General features: G+C 42.8%; 1 protein-coding gene across 1 annotated transcript in view; it reads left to right on the forward strand.

The window, feature by feature from the left end:
• LOC115460513 (membrane-spanning 4-domains subfamily A member 8-like) overlaps window positions 1-23,907 on the forward strand; it is a 112,047-nt gene that overhangs the window by 8,045 nt on the left and 80,095 nt on the right. The window contains exon 2 of the mRNA XM_030190284.1: window positions 9,819-9,996. Within this exon, the coding sequence (XP_030046144.1) occupies window positions 9,829-9,996 (168 nt within the window). The 5' untranslated portion in view covers window positions 9,819-9,828. The remainder of the gene's footprint in view (window positions 1-9,818; window positions 9,997-23,907) is intronic.

Below are 23,907 nucleotides of genomic sequence, written 5' to 3' on the forward strand. Positions count from 1 at the left end.
AGTATAGACTCCAGAGATGGCTCTCTAAGCCTATAAAGTGGTCACCTGAATTCTTTCTTTTTCCTAAGAAGCCTCCTGGCCTTACAACCGCCCAGTCCTTATTGGTTCGTCATGCTATGTCGGCAGGTCACTCTGGCTGTGCACTGTAAGTCCCAGCATGTTCCTTCTTTGGTAAAATGGATAAACAAGATGTGGTATATTTGTGAAATGGAGAAACTATGGGCCATAAGACGTAAAACACTATCCAGGTGCAAGGTTTCTTGGGGACCCTTTCTGTTGCATTATTCGGGTTGCTAATCTGGGACTGGAAGGTGAGGGGGACTGGGGAGTGAGATATATTTAATTCCCCCTTTTTTATTTTTTTTGCTTTCCTTGGGGGGGGGGGGGAGTTATATTGAAAACTTCTGTCAAAAAATTCTTGGAGTGCATGAAAAGCTGTTACTTTAGTCTTGAGAGTCCATTATAATGCCTATTAAGCATTAGTGTAAGTTGTACTTTCTATTGTTATACATCTGCTTTTTTCTTTGCTGATGTGGTTGGTTGCACTTTATCTATGTATGTTAATACTCTCAATTCTTAATAAAGACTTCAATAAATTAAAAAAAATCTCTGAAGTGGTGGCGCAGCGCCTCACGTCTGCGTGTAAAAGGCAGGGTGCCGGGTGGCAGAGAGAAGAGGGCTGTCGAGGACACTGAGGGTAAGCAGGAGGGGACTGAGGACTGGGGACTGCGGCACCAGCGGCCTTTGGGTGGGAGCAGTGGGAGCAGAGCACCTCCCTCTTGTGCTGACACCCGGGGCGGACCGCCCCTACCTTGGTACGCCACTGCAGGTAGGTTCTTTCCAAGTGGGTCTCCAGGGGACTGTGTCTCTAACATAATCATGTCAGACTCCATCATTGATGTCATGTTTTGACTTGGTTAATAGCTCTGCTTAGATAGTAGCGATCTAAAGGCACCAAGTAGAGAATGACACGGGGACGGGGAACCACAGTAACCGCGGGGACGGGGCAGGGACAGATCCCACGGGGACTGGGATAGATCCCACGGGGATGGGTACAGAGCCCATAGGGACAGGGACAGGGGACAAACTTTGTCTCCGTGTCATTTTCTACTTTGAAGCCTGTTAATGAACTGGACTGTTATTTATGTTTAAGTAATGCCTACAAAGATATTTTTTATGAAAAAACAAGCAAACATACTGGCCACAACTAGCAAAATTTGCATGGGAGATCCTGTACATCCTGCTATCAGCACATCTTCTAAGAAGACAACTTCTATTCCAGGAAGGACTGTGGAAGACAGGAGAGCTAGATTGAATCCTGAGATTGCTGATGATTTCTTATTTATCCACAGATTTAAAAAACATAACAGTGCTTTATAGGGCATATTTTTTCCCTCTAGGGTATATAGAATGGGTTGTATTTTATACCCCTAACATTTTAACAGTGTTAATTAGGATTCCTTGGTGTAGTAGAAATCACCTATTGTTTGGGTTGTAAGGGTAGAGGGTGGTGGTGGGAAGGAGGGTTATTATAGCTGCTCATTGTTATTATTGTTCTCTATTTGTAATTCATACACAACAGTTGCACAGCATATTGTTCCTTTTTATATTTTAATAAAAACATTTAAATATAAAATCATAAGTGTTCGAGGCTTCTGTAGATGAGGACAGAGCCCACGGGTACGGGACGGGGACAGAACCTGCGGGGACGGGGCGGGGATGGAGACAGGGCCTGTGGGGACAGGGTGGGGACGGAGACAGAATCTGTGGGGATGGGGTGGGGATGGAGACAGAACTCACGGGGACGGGGCGGGGAAGGAGACAAACTTTGTCCCCGTGTCATTCTCTAGCACCAAGTCTCAAAATAGATTGAACCAGTGTGCAGCAGAGAAGAACCACAATTGCATAGGGTCTCTACCTTTAGTTCACAAACCAAGGCTGCAGCATATTCAGACTTAACCAGCTATGGCTTAGTGGACAAAGATAGGACTGCTTTTTATGCAGACGTATTTGTCCACTAAGCCTGGCCAGTTAAGTTATGAATATTGGGATTTAACTGGTGATGTTCCCGCAATGCCTTCAACATTGCCTCCTTTATTTTTGGTGCTAACCGGTCATTTTCAGTGACAGTAACTGGATGAGTGCTGCTGAAAATGACTGTTTATCTGCGAAGAAGCAAGTTAACGGTTGGCGGCCGTTCCCAGCCAGTTAATTTGCTTTGAGTATTGGAGGGATTGTTTTTGGAAAAAAAGGTGGTGCTTTTATGTTCTATATTTTGCTCCAAACAGCAGCACAATTCTCAAACACCTTGAGTATTGCGTTCAGTTCTGGTCGCCGTATCTCACAAAAGATATAGTGGAATTAGAAAAGGTTCAAAGAAGAGCGACCAAAATGATAAAGGGGATGGAACTCCTCTGACATGAGGAAAAGCTAAAGAGGTTAGGGCTCTTCAGATTGGAAAAGAAATGGATGAGAGGAGATAAGATTGAGGTCTACAAAATCCTGAGTGGTATAGAACGAGTACATAAGTACATAAGTACATAAGTAATGCCATACTGGGAAAAGACCACGGGTCCATCGAGCCCAGCATCCTGTCCACGACAGCGGCCAATCCAGGCCAAGGGCACCTGGCAAGCTTCCCAAACGTACAAACATTCTATACATGTTATTCCTGGAATTTTGGATTTTTCCAAGTCCGTTTAGTAGCGGTTTATGGACTTGTCCTTTAGGAATCCGTCCAACCCCTTTTTAAACTCTGCTAAGCTAACCGCCTTCACCACTTTCTCCGGCAACGAATTCCAGAGTTTAATTACACGTTGGGTGAAGAAAAATTTTCTCCGATTTGTTTTAAATTTACTATACTGTAGTTTCATCGCATGCCCCCTAGTCCTAGTATTTTTGGAAAGCGTGAACAGACGCTTCACATCCACCTGTTCCACTCCACTCATTATTTTATATACCTCTATCATGTCTCCCCTCAGCCGTCTCTTCTCCAAGCTGTATAGCCCTAGCCTCCTTAGTCTTTCTTCATAGGGAAGTCGTCCCAACCCTGCTATCATTTTAGTCGCCCTTCGCTGCACCTTTTCCAATTCTACTATATCTTTCTTGAGATGCGGCGACCAGAATTGAACACAATACTCAAGGTGCGGTCGCACCATGGAGCGATACAACGGCATTATAACATCTTCACACCTGTTTTCCATACCTTTCCTAATAATACCCAACATTCTATTCGCTTTCTTAGCCGCAGCAGCACACTGAGCAGAAGGTTTCAATGTGTTATCGACGACGACACCCGGATCCCTTTCTTGGTCCGTAACTCCTAACGTGGAACCTTGCATGACGTAGCTATAATTCGGGTTCTTTTTTCCCACATGCATCACCTTGCACTTGCTCACATTAAACATCATCTGCCATTTAGCCGCCCAGTCTCCCAGTCTCGTAAGGTCCTCTTGTAATTTTTCACAATCCTGTCGCGATTTAACGACTTTGAATAACTTTGTGTCATCAGCAAATTTAATTACCTCGCTAGTTACTCCCATCTCTAAATCATTTATAAATATATTAAACAGCAGCGGTCCTAGCACGGACCCCTGAGGAACCCCACTAACTACCCTTCTCCATTGTGAATACTGCCCATTTAACCCCACTCTCTGTTTCCTATCCTTCAACCAGTTTTTAATCCACAATAGGACATTTCCTCCTATCCCATGACCCTCCAATTTCCTCTGTAGCCTTTCATGAGGTACCTTGTCAAACGCCTTTTGAAAATCCAGATACACAATATCAACCGACTCCCCTTTGTCCACATGTTTGTTCACTCCTTCAAAGAATTGAAGTAAATTGGTCAGGCAAGATTTCCCCACACAAAAGTCATGCTGACTCGGTCTCAGTAATCCATGTCCTCGGATGTGCTCTGTAATTTTGTTTTTAATAATAGCCTCTACCATTTTCCCCGGCACCGACGTCAGACTCACCGGTCTATAATTTCCCGGATCTCCCCTGGAGCCTTTTTTAAAAATGGGCGTTACATTGGCCACCTTCCAATCTTCCGGTACCACGCTCGAGTTTAAGGATAAGTTGCATATCACTAGCAGTAGCTCCGCAAGCTCGTTTTTCAGTTCTATCAGTACTCTAGGATGAATACCATCCGGTCCAGGAGATTTGCTACTCTTCAGTTTGCCGAACTGCCCCATTACGTCCTCCAGGTTTACCGTGAAGTCAGTAAGTTTCTCCGACTCGTCCGCTTGAAATACCATTTCCGACATCGGTATCCCACCCAAATCTTCCTCGGTGAAGACCGAAGCAAAGAATTCATTCAGTCTCTCCGCTATGTCTTTGTCTTCCTTGATCGCCCCTTTTACCCCTCGGTCATCCAGTGGCCCAACCGATTCTTTTGCCGGCTTCCTGCTTTTAATATACCAAAAAAAATTTTTACTATGTTTTTTTGCCTCTAATGCTATCTTTTTTTCATTCTCCCTCTTGGCCTTCTTAATCTGCGCCTTGCATTTGCTTTGACACTCCTTATGCTGTTTCTTGTTATTTTCAGACGGTTCCTTCTTCCATTTTCTGAAGGCGTTTCTTTTAGCCCTAATAGCTTCCTTCACCTCACTTTTCAACCAGGCCGGGTGTCTTTTGGACTTCCGTCTTTCTTTTCTAATTTGCGGAATATGTATGGCCTGGGCCTCCAGGATGGTATTTTTGAACAGCGTCCACGCCTGTTGTACAGTTTTTACTCTCTCAGTTGCCCCCCTAAGTTTTTTTTTACCGTTCTTCTCATTTTATCATAGTCTCCTTTTTTAAAGTTAAACGCTAACGTATTTGACTTTCTGTGTACAGTTACTTCAAGGTCGATGTCAAAACTGATCATATTATGGTCACTGTTATCAAGCGGCCCCAGTACCATAACGTCCCTCACCAGATCATGCGCTCCACTAAGGACCAAGTCTAGAATTTTTCCTTCTCTCGTCGGCTCCTGCACCAGTTGCTCCATAAAGCTGTCCTTGATTTCATCAAGGAATTGTATCTCTGTAGCATGTCCCGATGTTACATTTACCCAGTCTATATTTGGATAATTGAAGTCACCCATTATTATCACATTGCCCATTTTGTTCGCGTCTCTGATTTCTTTTATCATTTCTGTGTCTACCTGCTCATCCTGGCGAGGCGGACGGTAGTACACTCCTATCACCATTTTTTTTCCTTTTATACATGGAATTTCAACCCACAGTGATTCAAAGGTGTGATTTGTGTCCTGCTGAATTTGTAATCTATCTGAGTCAAGGCTCTCGTTAATATACAATGCTACCCCTCCACCAGTCCGGTCCACCCTATCATTACGATATACTTTGTACCCCGGTATGACAGTGTCCCACTGGTTATCCTCCTTCCACCAGGTCTCAGTAATGCCTATTATATCCAATTTTTCATTTAGTGCAATATATTCCAACTCTCCCATCTTATTTCTTAGACTCCTAGCATTTGCATATAGACATTTCAGAGTATGTTTGTTGTTCTTATTTGCATGATGCTTAGTACCTGACACTATTGATTTGACATCTTTTGTCTGATCTTTAGTTGTATTTAAGGGCACCTGGCCTACCACGGTCTGTTGTGCAACCTCACTATCCAGAAACCCTATCTTCCCTGTTTGTGAGGTATCTTTGCAAGATACCTTTTCCCGAACCATGCGCTTTTGAGCGACTGTCGGCCTTCCCCCCATTTCTAGTTTAAAAGCTGCTCTATCTCTTTTTTAAATGCCAATGCCAGCAGCCTGGTCCCACCCTGGTTAAGGTGGAGCCCATCCTTTCGGAATAGGCTCCCCCTTCCCCAGAATGTTGCCCAGTTCCTAACAAATCTAAAACCCTCCTCCCTGCACCATCGTCTCATCCACGCATTGAGACTCTGGAGCTCTGCCTGTCTCTTGGGCCCTGCACGTGGAACAGGTAGCATTTCAGAAAATGCTACCCTAGAGGATCTGGATTTGAGCTTTCTACCTAAGAGCCTAAATTTGGCTTCCAGAACCTCTCTCCCACATTTTCCTATGTCATTGGTACCCACATGTACCAAGACAGCGGACTCCTCCCCAGCACTATCTAAAATCCTATCTAGGTGACGCGTGAGGTCCGCCACCTTCGCACCAGGCAGGCAAGTCACCAGGCGATCCTCACGTCCACCAGCCACCCAGCTATCTATATGCCTAATGATCGAATCACCAACTACAACAGCTGTCCTAACCTTTCCCTCCCGGGCAGCACTTGGAGACATATCCTCAGTGCGAGAGGATAGTACATCCCCTGGTGGGCAGGTCCTGGCTACAGGAGTACTTCCTACTTCACCAGGGTGATGCTCTCCTTCTAGGAGACCTCCTTCCTCCAAGGTAGCACAAGGGCTACTAGACTGGAGGTGGGACCTCTCTACAACATCCATGTAGGTCTCCTCTATGTACCTCTCTGTCTCCCTCAGCTCCACCAAGTCTGCTACTCTAGCCTCAAGAGAACGGACACGTTCTCTAAGAGCTAGGAGTTCTTTGCATCGGGCGCAAACATATGACATCTCACCAACTGGGAGATAATCATACATGTGACACTCAATGCAAAAGACTGGATAGCACCACTCTCGCTGCTGGACTGCTGACTCCATCTTAGTGTTTTTGAGTTTTCCAATATTTTAAAACTTGCTACAGTATTAAGGATATTGGCCTAATATAAAAGTGTCTTTTACTTTATATAGTGTATTGTATGATTTATATAGTATTTCCTTCTTAGATGGTAATGAAATGTATTTAAAACTCTATAAGAGCACTCCTTACTTGTTACCCTAATTACAATAACTGACTATAAATGAGGAGTTGTCCTAGGGGTGGGTGGGAATACTAAATTAGATCCTGCAGTGGCTGTTAGATTCTATCTGTTAATGCTGTGGTACAAGGCTTTTAAAACTAAGTGGAAAAGACTATGGAGATTAGCTGTTTTCTGTTAGCTGTTGAAATTTGCTTTTTAAGTTTGCCTAACACTAACCTACAATTCCTCCTTTAAACCCCAATCTTTAAGTTCCCAAAGCACAAGCAAAGTAGCGTTCACTTACCAGAGAAATGTCCTCTTCTCTCAGAACTTCTCAGAAAGAAAGTTCAGTGGGACCTTCCCTCTTTATACTTTTGAATCTAAGGGGCCTCTTTTGAGCAACCTATGCAAGTATTCTACTTCCCCCACACCTTAATTATCACTTAATTGAGGTCACTGGATGAGCTAACTCTCCAGCAGCCAAGGTAAAGAAAAATAACTGCCCTTTAGAACAAAGGAGTTCCTACCTCTAGAAGGTTTCAGTTTAAAACTAGGTCACTGGATGAGCTAACTCTCCAGCAGCCAAGGAAAAGAAAAATAACTGCCGTTTAGAACAAAGGAGTTCCTACCTCTAGAAAAGGTTTCAGTTTAAAACTAGGTCACTGGATGAGCTAACTCTCCAGCAGCCAGCACCAAGGAAAAGAAAAGTAACTGCCGTTTAGAACAAAGGAGTTCCTACCTCTAGAAAAGGTTTCAGTTTAAAACTAGGTCACTGGATGAGCTAACTCTCCAGCAGCCAGCAGCCAAGGAAAAGAAAAGTAACTGCCGTTTAGAACAAAGGAGTTCCTACCTCTAGAAAAGGTTTCAGTTTAAAACTAGGTCACTGGATGAGCTAACTCTCCAGCAGCCAAGGAAAAGAAAAGTAACTGCCGTTTAGAACAAAGGAGTTCCTACCTCTAGAAAAGTTTCAGTTTAAAACTATGTGGAAAATGCCTATTTCTAGAGAAAAGTTCAGTTTAAAACTGTGGGGAAGGGGTTTATACACTATGGCAACTAGTTAATGGTGCTTGCTTTTCTCTCTCTCTCTCTTTTTATTCCTCTAAACTAGGCCCTGCTTGCTTCCCCCCCCCCCCCCTCTCTCTTTTTATTCACCCTTAATACTAAATTAGATCCTGCAGAGTAGAAGTAAATCGATTTTTTACTCGTTCCAAAAGTACAAAGACTAGGAGATACTCGAGGAAGTTACAAACAAAAAGGAGGAAATATTTTTTCACTCAACGAAAAGCTCTGGCACTCTTTGCCAGAGGATATGGTAACAGGCATTCTTACAGTGCTGTCTTTGTATATGTTTACCATCACTGGTTGCCTGTACATTCTATTCTTCTATCACCTTCTCCCACTACTCCAACCAGAGTTACACCTAATCACACTGACCACCCTTCAACATCTTCTGTCCTTCTGTGACTGTTCTCTTGTGCTTGACTGCTTAAATATTTTAAATTTAAATGCTTTACTTTTTGTCTATTAGATTGTAAGCTCTTTGAGCAGGGACTGTCTTTCTTCTGTGTTTGTACAGCGCTGCGTACACTTTGTAGCGCTCTAGAAATGTTAAATAGTAGTAGTAGTAGTACATTGTAGGTTCTTACAAACAGGGCATATTATGAAAATGTTCCCCAGCCACTGGTGGAACTAATACATTCATGTACCCTGGTTAGAGCCTTGTGTTCTAAGGATCTGTTGTTGCTGGAGGTTCCTCCTGTGGCTAGTACTTGTCATGCGATAATAAGGAAGAGTGCCTATTTTTATTTGGCACCATCTTTGTGGAACGAGCTTCCGTTAGAGATCTGTATGGAAACATCTTTGAAGCTTTTCAAGCTGATATTGAAGGAACATTTTTTTACTCTTACATTTGGCATTTCTCTCCCGGAAGGTTGAGGGGGGATATGCTCGGAGTGATGCTGTGAATGATTGGTTTTTAATGTTTTAAGGTCTAATCTTGTTTTATTTTTATCTTTCCTATTCAAACATTGTTCTTTTATCTTTTATTGAATTTTATGTTCACCGCTGTGATCTTTCAGTGATAGGAGGACTAGCGGTATCACAAATTTAATTAACTGTACCTGTATACAGCAAAGTACTCACTATTTCCATTCAGTGAATGACAGCTGTAAGAAAAAATTTTGCTGCCCACCACAGTCTGAAATAATATGGTCTCTGAGGCCCCTGGCTTCATTAAGGAACCTGATTTTCAGTGTGGGGGGGAAGAATTTGACATTAATTGGAGAGTCTTGTTGAGGTAGGGAGGGGGAAGGTGTTGGGCTGGACAGTAGCACAGTACAGTGTGATTTTAGTCTGCCATTTTTAGTGAACACTTTAAAACCAATTATGTAATAGCTAGTAAAAAACGGCCCGTTTCAGTGAGAGATGAAACGGGCCCTAACAAAGTTTTGTTGTCCTGCAAGCCTCCTGTTCCCCGGGCCCCCCTGCAGCCACCCATGGCCACCGACCCAGCTGTCCCTGAGCCCCCCTCCAGGCACCTGTCTGCTGCTGGCGCTCCGTGATGCAGGTTCCGTCGGAAAAATGGCCGGCGAGGGGCAAGGGGAGATGGCATTTCGTCGAGTGTCAGTGCTCCGCCCTCGTCGTCATCACGTAGTGACGCGAGGGCGGGGCACACACTCATGGGGAAAGCGGATATCTTGATGCTTCAACTTCCGGTAGTGGCTTCATTTAGAACGTTGGGGTTGTGAATTATGTGCGGATGGGGCGTGGCTGAGGGCGGGTCTATGAGTGACAGTGAGTGGTGCATGAGTGAGAGTGAGTGTTGCTGACAGCCTAGCCTACCAACACTGCAGGGCTTCAGTGTTTCCCTCCCACAGAGTGAGCTTCAGAATGTTGCAGGTGAGAATTATTTATATAGATTTGAATACTGAAAAGTTTGCAAACATTTTCCATATGATAGAAATATTGTAATGTGCCACATAATCTAAGCTATAATTGTTTCTTAAATCTCTGTCTTTTTCTTTCTGTTTCTTGTAGGTTGTGAGAAATGAATCCAACAGTAACTGGAGCCAATGGGATGGTAGTAGTCACTCAGGTTCTCCCATCAACTAACCAACATGCAGTGCAGATGGGATCCAGTGTCCTTCAAAATGTCACATGCCAAGTCCCAGAGGCTCTGCAGAAATTCTTCAAAGGAGAGCCGAAGGTTCTGGGAGTAAGTTTGTATCTTACTCACATTTTATTACAATCAGAGCAACCACCACAATGTCTTGAATGAGTGCCATGGAGAGACCACACAACTGATTCCTTCATCAGCATCATATTCATGACTTATGAACCAGTTTAGATTAAATCCAAATGCATCGAAACTGAGACACTCAGTAAATTGGTTTGGATACATCTAGACTGCTGTCCTTGACCTGACTTGGATAAATCTATGGCTGATGTGGTTTTTACTGGGTTCAGATTTGTGTTTCAGATGTAGTTATTATAAAATCACACTTGTGTGTTCAAAGATTTGCCATATATTTGACTACCCTAAATTTTTTACTCCGCTGATATTTACATGGGATATAAATTGCCAGGGTCGATATTCAAAGTGATTTAACTGGGCAGAAGAGGTTCCTGCCCTCTGTGGGGCTATCTGCTGAAATTCAGTGGCACTGAATATCAGCACTAAAGCCATAGCCAACGATTTTATGGGCGGTCTGGGGATGGAGTTGGCATTTACGTGGTTAAGTGCCAATATTCAGTACTTAACCACTTAAGTTAACCGGGCAAATAGGACCACATAACACTCAGCCCTATCTTTGTATGGGTTTCCTTAAGTAGTTAATGCTAAATATTGCACAAACCTGGTCTGTCCTGGCATTGACTATCTGGGCATAATGTTGAAAATGGCCCAAAAAAAAGCCGATTGCCACCAGCTGAATATTTACCCCCACAGAGGAGAACAAGGATGAGGCACTGCTCCTGTTTCATTGTTTCTGGTGTTTTATTTATATTGTCTCCTTTGTTTCCTTTCCTTCCCCTTTTTCTTTATAAAATATCCAGCTCTATTTTCAGGTTCTAGTAACCCCTACAGGCTTATTTTCGAAAGAGAAGTACGCCCATCTTTCAACACAAATCGGAAGATGGGCGCCCTTCTCACAGGGTCGCCCAAATCAGCATAATCAAAAGCTGATTTTCGGCATCCCCAGCTGCTTTCCATCGCGGGGATGAGCAAAGTTCCTGGGGGCATGTCGGAGGCATAGCGAAGGCGGGACTTGGGTGTGCCTAACACAAGGGCGTCCTCAACCCATAATCGAAAAAAAAGGGCGTCCCTGACGAACACTTGGATGACTTTACCTGGTCCTTTTTTTCTTATGACCAAGGCCCCAAAAGGTGCCCAAACTGACCAGATGACCACCAGAAGGCATCGGGGATGACCTCCCCTTACTCCCCCAGTGGCCACTAACCCCCTCCCACCCTCAAAAAACATCTTTAAAAATATTTTGTGCCAGCCTCCATGCCAGCCTCATATGTCATACTGAGGTCCACTGCAGCAGTCTGCAGGTCCCTGAAGCAGTTTTAGTGGGTGCAGTGCACTTCAGGCAGGTGGGCCCATCCCCCTCTACCTGTTAAACTTGTGGTGGTAAATGTGAGCCTTCCAAAACCCACCACAAACCCACTGTACCCACATCTAGGTGCCCCTCTTCACCTGTAAGGGCTATGGTAGTGGTGTACAGTTGTGGGTAGTGGGGTTTGGGGGGGCTCAGCACACAAGGTAAGGGAGCTATGTACCTGGGAGCAATTTCTGAAATCCACTGCAGTGCCCCTTAGGGTGCCCAGTTGGTGTCCTGGCATGTCAGGGAGACCAGTGCACTACGAATGCTGGCCCCTCCCACAACTAAAGGGCTTGCATTTGGTCATTTCTGGGATGGGCGTCCTTAGTTTCCATTATCGCTGAAAATCAGAAACGACCAAGTCTAAGGACGACCATCTCTAGGGACGACCTAAATGTCAAGATTTGGGCATCCCCGACCGTATTATCGAAACAAAAGATGGACGCCCCCTTCACTGGGACATTTTGCAAGGACGTCCTCAGCAAAACTTGGGCGTCCCTTTTGATTATGCCCCTCTTAGTCACCTTCAATCACAACATCATCATTCTGCTGATATTTGTTATATTTTAGTGTCTGTTGTCTGTCCCTTTTTCCAAAATCCCTCCTGCAAGTTCCTTCCAAGCTGCTTTTTAAATTGCTCACTCTGGTGACAAACCTGCTACCACTTTTGACCTTTTGATTTCCTTAAATTGATCTTTCATTCACAATCTCTAAGATAAGTCTTCCTCTTCTGAAATTTTCTGCCCAGTGTGCGGCAGCCAAAAAAGCAAAAAAGATGCTAGGAATTATTAGGAAAGAGTATTATAATGTCTCTGTATCACGCCAGGTTGTGATCTCACCTTGAGTATTGTGTTCAGTTCTGGTTGCTGTATCTCAAAAAAGATATAGCAGAATTAGAAAAGGTTCAAAGAAGAGCGACTAAAATGATAAAGGGGATGGAACTCCTCCCATATGAGGAAAGGCTAAAGAGTTTAGGGCACTTCAGCTTGGAAAAAAGATGGCTGAGGGGGGATATGATTGAGGTCTATAAAATCCTGAGTGGTGTGGAACAAGTAAAAGTGAATCGATTTTTCACTCTTTCAAAAAGTACAAAGACCAGGGGACATTCAATGAAATTACATGGAAATACTTTGAAAACAAATAGGAGGAAATATATTTTCATCCAAAGAATAGTTAAGCTTTGGAACTCGTTACCAGAGGATGTGATAACAGCAGTTAGCGTATATGGGTTTAAAAAATGTTTGGACAAGTCCCTGGAGGAAAGTCCATAGTCTGCTATTGAGATGGACATGGGGGAAGCCACTGTTTGCCCCGGGACTGGTAGCATGGAATATTGCTACTAATTGGGGTTCTGTCAGGTATTTGTAACTAGGATTGGTCACTGCATCATTGGTCTGACCAAATAGGCTATTCTTATGTTCTTCCTTTGGACACTTCAACCCCTTTCTCTCTCTCTCTCTCTTTCTTTCTCTCTCTCTCTCTCTGCATGATTTCACATACTAACATTGTCATCCTGGTGGTGGTGTTCATTTTGTCATCCTCTGCTTTGTCCTTTCTCCCCTCTCTTCCTCTAATCTTCCCAGTTTCCCTCCTACAAATATAACATCTCTGATGTTACTTTACTGTTTAAGGAGTGATTTTATAGCTACACGTATGGGTAAAAAGTATGCCCATACTTATCTTTTTATGGGGACTTTGCGAAACACACATACACACTCTCTCTCTCTCTCTCTCTCTCTCTCTCTTACTCCTGGTCTTTAGGGTGCACCAGTGTTCTGGGTTAAATTATGTGCATATGCTCAGAAGTGTGTATGTAAAAGCAAGCCTCACTCTCAAAAACACATCTTCAAACAGTGAATAAACAAATAGACTGTACATACAGAAATGTACATGCATACCATCTGGTCAGTCCTGCATGTAAATTGATAAAATATTGCTTTACCAACAGACATCACCTTGAAAATTATCTTATCATACTATGATTATATATCTATATTGGGATCAATATTCAAAATGATTTAGCTGGGCTAAATATTATCCATTTTATTTAATTTATTAGGATTTTTGTACTGCCTTTTTAAGAGATTCACCCAAGGCAATGTACAACAAGAACAATCAGGGCATAGGCAATACAGAATTTTAGCAGAAAAAAATATTCAAATAGCAGTGCATAATATGGAGTGGATAACAAGTTCTTTTACAGTGTGTACAGTTGGTGTTAATTCTTGTGTGTATTTGTGTGTGTGTGACCAGCAAGTTCTTCTATTAAAGGCTTGGGAAAGAGCCAAGCTTTCACCTGCTTCCTGAAGTAGAGATAGTCTTATGTTGGAGTGAAGCCTTTCAGGGAGTGCAGTCCAGAGTCTGGGGGCTACTCCAGAGAAGGCACGCTTGGTGGGTGTCGCATTTTGTGATGTCTTTTGGAGATGGAGTGTTTAGGGATACTGCTTGGGAGGACCTTAAGTGACCTTGAAGATCCTGTTCTTCAAGTACACTGGACCATTTCCTTTAAGGGCCTTGAAGATCAGACATAGAGCTTTAAATTAGCCCTGTATTGTACTGGTAGACAGTGACCTTTTTGCACAAATGACGTGACGTGATCATGTCGCTTGCAACCTTTTATCAGTCTTGCTGAAGCATTCTGAATCAACTGGAGCTAGTACAAACCCTTTATAGTCAGATCAACTTAGAGTATATTACAGTAATCTAGTCTTGATATTATGATGGCATGAACAACTGAATTCTCAATGTATGAAGAGAAGCAGCATAGCTGTCACAGATGATAGCAGCAACTCCTGAAAGTTACTTGATTTGGTGGATCAGCATAAGTGTTGAGTCTAGTTGCACCTCAAGGGTCCTGACTTGTAATCTAAGGGGGAGTTCATTTCTCCAAAAAGAGGGCTTGATATCAGGTATGTATCCATTTGTGTTAGGAACTCAGTCTTACTTGGGTTCAAGTAAAGTTTGTTGTTTATATCTCATTCTTGAACAGCTGTTAAACAGGTGGTCAGTTTACTCAGGGCTGTAGATCAGCCTGGGTCAATAGGTATGGGTAACTGCACATCAACGACGTAGATTTAGAACTGAGTATCCATTGACCAAATCAGTTGCTGGGAAATCCAGCAGTACCAACAGTGGGGCAAATAATCTGTCTTAGCTTCTGTGAAGATCATCTATGGTGAAGATCAATTATGTTTAAGTATATTTTATTGAAGAGATAGTTTCCATTTTGCAAACAAAACATTTTAAGATACAACATTTTCTCTTCATCAACATTTTACATTTCCCCCCCCCCCACCCCCAACTTCCCCCACCAAACCTCCCACCCCCTTCCCTTTCTCCCAGGATTCACGCTATTTATGGCCTCCAACCTTTTTTGTTCGTAATTTTAAATGTTCATTAAATTTCCTCTAGCCGCAGGTACCAAAAAGGATTCCAACAGTACTGAAAGTTTCTTGCGTTTATCGGCTTTTGAGAGTTCAGGTTCATTCTTTCAATTCTCATCAAGTGTATCATCTGCCCTCTCCAATACTGCGTAGAGGGGCCATCGAGAGAGAGCCAAGCTATCAAAATAGTTTTCTTCGCCACCATGATCGCACGTAGCACAAAAGCTCTGCAATGGCTGAACTAAGCTTGGGTGCCCCAACAGCAATCGCGCGTCATAATGCCAACTTATTGTCCAAAGTGCTGAGACCTGTTTGATTAGTTTTTTCCAGAATTTATTGACCTGCGGGCAATTCCAAAACATATGGCCCGGCGTTGCTCTTTCCTCTTTGCACTTCGGACATGCACCGACCGGGGAGAGTCCCATATGAAATGCCCTCCTGGGCGGAATATGTGCTCGCATAGTGAATTTGTACTGTATTTCCCAATAGTTTGCTAGTCCTGTAGTCTTTCTGTATCCAAGGAGCTGCTCTCGCACTATTACAGCTGTGATTGTTGTCCTTAACTCTGCACTCCACGCTTTCGCCAGAGTAGCGAAATTCGGCTCCTCTGCCATATCTTTAAGATGTCTATGGTAATAGGCTAGAGGAACCTTTTGTTGCGCTCCTAGTGAAAAAAGCTGATCCTTATTCCTCTTGGACATCTTCCATTAGTGACTCTTGAGGCTGGCTATCAATATAATGCTTTAATTGATAGTAGTGAAACCAATCAGTTGGTCTTAGGGAAAACTGAGTTTGCAGCTCCCCCCACGACTTGACCTTTCCTTCTGTGTCCAGCGCATGCATTACATACACCAACCCCTTTCTGTTCCATCTGTAAAATGCTTCATGTATTCTTCCTGGTGGGAAATCCGGGTTTCCACATATGGGCAGATATGGGGTTGTGTGTGCCGAGAATCGGTGATACAGACACAACCAGTGCCATGTTGCCTTGGCAGCTGGCAGTATCTGAGCAATGTTCAAAAGGCTGTTCTCCTCTCCATTTCATTTATGTAACAGGTAGCTTATATGGTTATCTTTTATCTCTCTCACTTGAGATCAGATGGTGTAAAATATTGCGTCGACCGAAACCAATCATTCAAATGTCTCATCCCACATGCTATCATCATGTGCCGCATGTTCAAGAGTCCCAGGCCTCCATATTCCACCGACACCTGCAGCATAGACATTGCTATTCTTGGTTTTTTCCCCTGCCACATAAATTTTTGAAGAATCTTATTTAATTTCTGCTCATCAGACTTAGTAAGATATAGTGGCAGGGTTTGGAACACATATAGCCATCTGGGTACTATCATCATATTAAACAAGGCTATTCTTCCCAGGAGTGATAAAGGAAAGCCTTGCCACACGCTTTCACACGGAGGTGAGAGGCGCTCTCATGTCAGTGCAGGGGGCCTGGCACAGAGGGGGGAGGGAGCGGCGGCGAGGAGGGTAGCTGGACATGGGGGGGAGGGCAGGGGGGAGAGAGGAGGGTTGCTGGACATGGGGGGAGGGCATGGGAGAGAGCAGGGTTGGTGGACGGGGTGTGGGGGAGGCCAAGGGAAAGAGGAGGGTTGCTGGATATGGGAGGACGGCAGGGGGGAGAGGATGATTGGTGGATGGGGGGAGGCCAGGGGATATAGGAGGGCTGCTGGACATGGGGGGAGGGCAGGGGAGAGAGGAGATTTGCTGGACATGGATGGATGGAGGTGAGAATTATTACATTTTCCAAAACACAAATCTCGCCCGTTTTAACAGGCTTAACAGTTAGTATCTTATAAATCATTGTGTGGACTTTAAAGTTAATTCTTTCTCTGATGGGGAGGCAGTGAAGCTTCTCTCGAAGAGGTGTTGCACTGTCGAATCTTGACTTGCCGAAAATTAGTCTGGCTGCCGTATTTTGGGAAGTCTGGAGCTTCTTCAGTATTAGGGACTTACAACCTAAAAAAACACTGTTGCAGTAATCTGCGTGTGTGAGTACAGTGGATTGTACTAGGTTCCGGAAGGTGTCCAGGGAGAGATATGATTTCACTCGTTTCAAAATCCACATTATGTTAAACATCTTTTTGTTGATGACTTTAGCATGGTTTTCAAATGATAAATGACTATCAATCGTTACTCCAAGGATTTTCAAATTGTCTGATATGGGAAGTTTAACCTCTGGGGGTGCTAAGGGTAGTTGAGATAAGTGAAGAATGTTGAGAGGATAGGACTAAACATTGAGTTTTCTATTTATTTAATTTCATCCTGAAAGCGTCAGCCCAGGAGGTTAAAGTGGCCATGCCTGAGTTTATTTTGTCGGACATTTCAGATAGGTCAGTTTTAAAAGGGATGAATATGGTGACGTTGTCAGCGTAAATGATGGGATTAAGGCCATATCTGGATAGTGCTCTGGCCAAAGGAATCATCATTAGGTTAAAAAGTATTGGAGAAAGCGGAGATCCTTATGGCACTCCGCATTCCGATAGCCATGGAGATGACATATTTGTAGGTCCTATGACTTGGTAGAATCTTGTAGTGATGAAGCCCTTTATCCAGTTAATGATGTTGCCACCTATTCCAAGTTTGTCCAAAAGTTTGGTCAGGATGGTATGATCAACCATGTCAAAGGCACTGAATAAGTCAAATTGCAGAAGAAGGATATGGTTCCCAATAGCTATTTCTTGTTTAAATTTGGATATTAAGGTAATGAGGACCGTTTCTGTGCTGTGGGCCAAACGGAAGCCTGACTGAGATTCATGCAGTATGGAGAACTTTTCAATATACTCATTGAGCTGCGAGGTCACTCTGTTTTTCATCAATTTTGTAATTAAGGGAATGGAGGCAATTGGCCGGTAGTTGGTAATATCGTTTGCAGGTTTCTTGGAGTTCTTAGGTATTGGTGTTAGTAATATATTACCATGACTGGTGGGGAAGGAGCCTTGTTGGAGTAGAAAATTTAAGTGAGTGGTGAGGTCAGTGATGAAACTTATTGGAGCGCTTTTCAGAAGGTAGTTGGGACAAGGGTCAAGTTGGCAATAAGACCTGGAGAGTTTGGAGTTGTCATGGAGACTTCTTCGTTAGTAAGAGGGGTGAAAGTGGTCCAATATCGGTCTGCTGGTACTTCTATTGGGTTTGGGTCCAGTTCATCAAGAAAGTTATATACAGTAGAAGTGACTTGGAAGATCGACTTGCGAAGATTATTGATTTTGTTGTTTAAATAATTAGCTAATCGGTCAGAAGGACGGTTTGTAGGTAATGAAGTTACTGGATCAGTATTTAGGAGAGGTTTTATAATTTGAAATTGTTTTTTTATATCTGCACCAGACACTGAAATTTTGTTTGTGTAGTAGTCTCTTTTAGCACGTTTGATGGCGTATTTGTAATTTCTTTGGGATTGCTTCCAAGCATTGAAGCTACTATGATCTTTCGATTTACACCATGCCTTTTCAAGTTTTCTGGCTTGTGACTTCAAATTTTTCAATAAATCGTTGAACCATGGTGATGGGTTGCGAGTACGTAATTTTTTGGGGCGTAGTGGTGCAATTTCGTCTAAGATCATTTTACATCTATCGTCCCAGATTGTAAGGAAGAGGTCAGAGTTGTGTTGTGTTGACCAATTATTGGCATAGATATGTTTCCAAAAAGTATTATTATCAGTCCTTCCTCTAGTAAGAATTGTTTTAGGGTTTTGTAATTTAGGTTGATCCTTTTTTTGCCAGTGTAAGGTTAAGTGTGCTTTGTAATGGTCGGACCATGGAGTAGGAGACCAGACAATATCAGACATGATTAAATTTTGATCATCAGAAATTTTGTACTAAATTGCATCAAGCGAGTGACCCTTTTTATGAGTGGGTTGTGGAGGAGGTAGAATAAGGTCACACATGTCAAAAAGGTCTAGACAATCTTTGGCATTGTGAGGAGGCAGGAAACTACAAGGTCCAGAATGCACTGCAGAAGGAAGGGAATCAGAGTCAGGGGAAGGACTCTAGGCAGGAGAGTGAGAAGCCAGGAGTTGATTGGGAAATTGAACCAGGTGTGAGAGGTTTTCAGGCAGCTTTATTAAGACAATGGTGGAAAGCTGGAAGGTGGAGATGGAAGCGCTGGGGAAGCTGTCTGCTGAAAAGGTGACAGCTGCACTACCCTCTGAGAAGGAAAAGTAAAAGCTTTTGTTTGGCTGTTTGAACTGTGAAAGTTTGAGGAACTGCTTTGAGTCTGAAAAGGGTTTAATTAGAAGACTCTGAGTAAATGCCTTTTTGTTATGTTTGAGTTGAAGAAGAAATGTTTGAGTTAAAGAAGAAATAAGCCATGAAGGTTATGTTAAATGGCAACTAATAAAACCGTTGGTTATAAGAAGTCTGGTGTTGGTGAACATTTGTGAAAGGAGAAGAGGAGGCAGAGAACTCCCCTGTGTCTGAGGCAGAGTCCTGGTGAATTACTGAGAAGTGTAGAGCCCAGCAGTGACTGTGTGTGAAGGAAGCTAAGCAGGGTCAACCCTGGCCAGGTCCTGGAAGGATGACCAGCTCACAGTATGTACTGATTTATTTATTTATTGCATTTGTATCCCACATTTTCCCACCTCTTTGCAGGCTCAATGTGGCTTACAATACATCATGAATAGTGGAAGCATTTAGGAAAAGATACATTTAGCATTATAGAAGGATTTGGGGTAACATGATAATGATAGAACATAATAGTAGTATAACAAGTAAACATGATAATGATAAAACATTTTAGTATTTTACAAGCAAAAAATTGTAGAGTCCTCCAGATGTAGATTTAAATCACCTAGTAATAATACATTAGGGTTATAGATGCACGAGTTGGATATGAAGTCCATGAAGGTGGTGTGGCTATGGGTCCAGTAACAGGGGGGTCTGTAAAATAAAATACAGGTTATATGATCACAGAATGATGGATTATGGAGTTTTATAGAGGCAATTTCAAGTTACAGAGTGAGGCTTTCTGTGATGGGTTCAAAAGTGAAGTTGGATCTAAAGATTGCTGCTATTCCTCCTCCAGTTTTCTCCTTTCTAGGCCAGTGTAATATCTTGTAATCAGGAAGGCATAGATCGTGTATAATGGGATCTTTAGAATCACGGATCCAAGTTTCTGTAATGAAGAGTAGGTCTAAATTGGCAGACTTAATCCAGTCAGTGATAATTTCAGCTTTATTTACTTCTGATCTGGCATTAATATAACCTACTTGAATAGGTAAGTAGAAGTCATTTGTATGGGATGATGGATGTATATTTATGATTTGTCTAGTATTTTGAGCTTTAATTTTGGTTACATTATGCATTTTTGATGCTGTGGTGTTTGTAAGGTTATCTTCTGCTTCAGATAAAACTGCAGTTGTTTTTTGTGAAGGTTGGTTGGGAATTGAAGAATCTTGCTGATTACGGGCAGTTCTTGAGGAAATAATTGGCTTGTTTGGTCTTCTGTGGTAATGAAGGACTGGTATGATGTTAATATCCAATGGTAAGGCTTTAGAGGTTGCATTAATAAGAACTAGAGAGTGAATGACTATAAATAATTTTAGGAAAATAATTTTGATTGGTAAGTGAAGGTAGGATTTAGTGGTTAACTGTAAAGGGGCAACTGAAGAGTGGAAAATATATTAGAGTGAGACAAGCACCTAAAATAACAAGAACAAAAACATGCAAACAGCTTAATCAAAAAACAACACAATACAGTATTCCTCATGACATGATGGGAAAGAGCTTATCAGTTAAAAACTTTACTAAACAAATATGCTTTGAAATGCTTTCTAAAGTGTACATAGAGGGGCATAATCGAACGCGAATGTCCATCTCCATGGGCGTCTATCTCCGAGAACAGGTACATGAAGGGGCGGGACAAACCGTATTTTCGAAAAAAATGGGTGTTCATCTTTTTTCCGATAATACGGTTTCTGCTGGGCAAATGCATCGGATTTGTGTGGATTTGAGCTGGGCGGTATTGTTTTTCAGCGATAATGGAAACCGAAGGCGCCCAGCTCAAAAACGAATAAATCCTAGGCATTGGGTCGTGGGAGGGGCCAGGATTCGTAGTGAACTGGTTCCTCTCACATGCCAGGACACCAACCGGGCACCCTAGGGGGCACTTGTAACAATTAAAAAAAAAAGTAAAATACCTCTGAAGTCCATAGCTCCCTTTCCTTGGGTGCTGAGCCCCCCAAATACCCCCCAAAACCCACTCCCCACAACTCTACACCATTACCATAGTACTTATGGCTGAAGGGGGGCACCTAGATGTGGGTACAGTGGGTATTGGGAGCGGTTTGGAGGGCTCCCATTTATCACCACAAGTGTAATAGGTAGGGGGGGGGGGGTGGGCCTGGGTCCACCTGGCTGAAGTCCACTGCAACCACTAACAACTGCTCCAGGGACCTGCATACTGCTGTGATGGCATTTGAGGCTGGCATACAGGCTGGAAAAAAAAGTTGTTAAAGTTGTTTTTTTTTGGTGGGAGGGGGTTAGTGACCACTGGGGGAGTCGGGGTGCTCATCCCCAATTCCCTCTGGTGGTCATCTGGTCATTTAGGGCACTTTTTTGGGACTTGTTCGTGAAAAAAAAGGGTCCAAAAAAAGTGACCCAAATTCGCGCTAAAAACGCCTTTCTTTTTAAGATTATCGGCCAAGGACACCCATCTCTCCTTGGCTGATAAACATGCCCCAGTCCCGCCTTCACCACGCCTCCGACATGCCCCGTCAACTTTGGCCATTTCCACGACAGATTGCAGTTTAAGATGCCCAAAATCGGCTTTCGATTATACTGATTTGGGCGCCCACGGGAAAAAGACGCCCATCTCCCGATTTGGGTCGAAATATGGGCGTCTTTCTCTTTCGAAAATAAGGCGGATAGTGTTTAATGTCATGGATTTCATAAGGAAGTGTGTTCCACAGAGAAGGGCTAGCAACATGAAATATTGATGCACAATATTCCTTCAGTCTAATAAGATGGAATGAAGGGACATTTAGCAGGAGTTTCTCTGCAAAGAATAGGCTTCAAAATAGGCATCATTTTGGTGTCAAAAATAGGTGCCCCTGTACAGAATTACCCTCCTAATGACTCTGCTCTTTTTTAAATTTCACCCTGTGTCTCTTCTCCTTCACTCTGCTCTATGAACAACACTCCGCTTACCTTACAGTATTTCAGGATATTCCTTCCTGTTTCCAGGACCCCTATTTGCAACGATCCTTTCAAATCATCTCCCTGTTCATATTCAGAATATCTCTGCTTTATCCTTCATCAAATCAAAAATAAAAACCTCTCTCTTTTGTCTCACTTCTCTTTTGATTATATATAAAATAGAAATATAAAGCTATATCACCATTTTTCTTACTTTCATGGCACATAGTACATCAGTCATAGATCTGCCACAATTATTACCTGAAGTAGTTTCCAATGCTCCTGTGACTTCTAGGTCCTGTGGAGCCATTGAGAGCCATTGTTGAGAGATTCTCTGTCATTGCGTACGTCTGGTAGCGCTTTAGAAATGATAAGTAGTAGTAGTAGTATATTCTTTTATTTGCTATTTGATTCATTGAAATATATATGGAAGGAATTTTCAGAGCCATTTTTACTGATAAAGCAGGTCTTAAGTGCATTCCCTGTGTGTAGATAAGCAAATGCTCATAGTGCATCTGTGTACATAACTCTAGTGAAAAGAGGCATCCCAGAGTGGGATTGGGGTACGTGTTCAAACAGTGCTCGTATAGGGGGGATTCTATATATGGCACCTAAAAAAACTCTATAAGCCACGCCTAGATTTAGGTGAGGTATATAGAATACTCTTAGGCGGCAATCGTAGCGCCTACATCTATACACTTCCATTTACATCAACGAAAACATGGCATAAATCCAGGCCCAAAGGGCCATATTCTATAACTTCATGTGTAAATTTTGGAATACCCATTTTCCTGCCTATAACCATGCCCCTTTTTATCTGCACGTGTTAGAAGTTAGGTGCAGTGCGTTACAGAATACGCTTAGCGATTTGTGTGCATAAATTCTAATTATTGCCAATTAGGGTTCCTTATTGCTTAAGTGCTGTTAACAATGCTGATTGACTTCTTAAGCCAATTATGTTGTGCACGTTGTTATAGAATACGCTTGGATTTTGGTGCGGATCTCTAGGTGTGCTATATAGAATCCGGGGGATGGGGGGAATTCTATATATGTGCCTAAAAAATCGGCACTGAACAATAAGCTGCACTTAAAGTTAGGGCCGGTTCATTGAATAGTGATTAGGAGCAGGAGTCACATGTAAATTTAGGTGCTGCCATTTGCACCAATGAAAATGTAGTTCAAATTCCCTTGTCTAAATTTACACACATTCCCCAACTACATTGTAACTCAAAACCATGCCCCCAATCTGCCCCCAAAACACCCATGACCCTCCTATTTCCGCATTCCCTTTCTTGGGCTGTGTAAAAAATTTAGCTGCAGATCCTGTTCCTAAACTTATGCACATAAATACCAATTAAATCTAATTAGTACCAGTAATTGCTTGCTGAAAAGCCAATTATTGGCACTAATTGGCTCATTATTCAATTAAATTGTGTGCACAGTTCTTGGTGACTTTTATAGAATTATGGTGTCACAAAAAGCCTAGCCACCTGCCTGGAGCTACCCTGCGGCCACTTAGAGGGTCTATCCCCAGCACAGCTCAGGCCCATCTGCACCTGCAGCTTGTGCTCTATACTAGCACCCTCCTCCCACCAACTCTAGGCTAGCCTCTTGCTTTCAAATTATGCCCAGTGATTTCTAGGTTAAAGGTGCCACACTCCCAGTGGACCCACAGTTCCTAGAAAACACCCACATACCCAACACACAAACTACCAGGATTCTTAGTCAGTCCAGACAAACAGAGGCAATAAACTAAAAATGTTTATTGTCATGAAAAATTAGAACAATGAACAGAGACGGTGCCATTAACAAAACAGTAACAGGTAACTAAAACATGGGTCAATTATAACACTATCTAAATATTTGTATACTACTTAAATAGTACCTGGGGAGATCAGGACATATAGCTGCTCACAAGTTATCAAATATAACTGTTCACAGGGCCTCAGCAAAGAGATCTTTCTCTCCTCCCTGGCTAAGACTGGTGGGG

Source organism: Microcaecilia unicolor, chromosome 1 (genome assembly GCF_901765095.1).
Source record: "Microcaecilia unicolor chromosome 1, aMicUni1.1, whole genome shotgun sequence".
Classification (NCBI taxonomy): domain Eukaryota; kingdom Metazoa; phylum Chordata; class Amphibia; order Gymnophiona; family Siphonopidae; genus Microcaecilia; species Microcaecilia unicolor.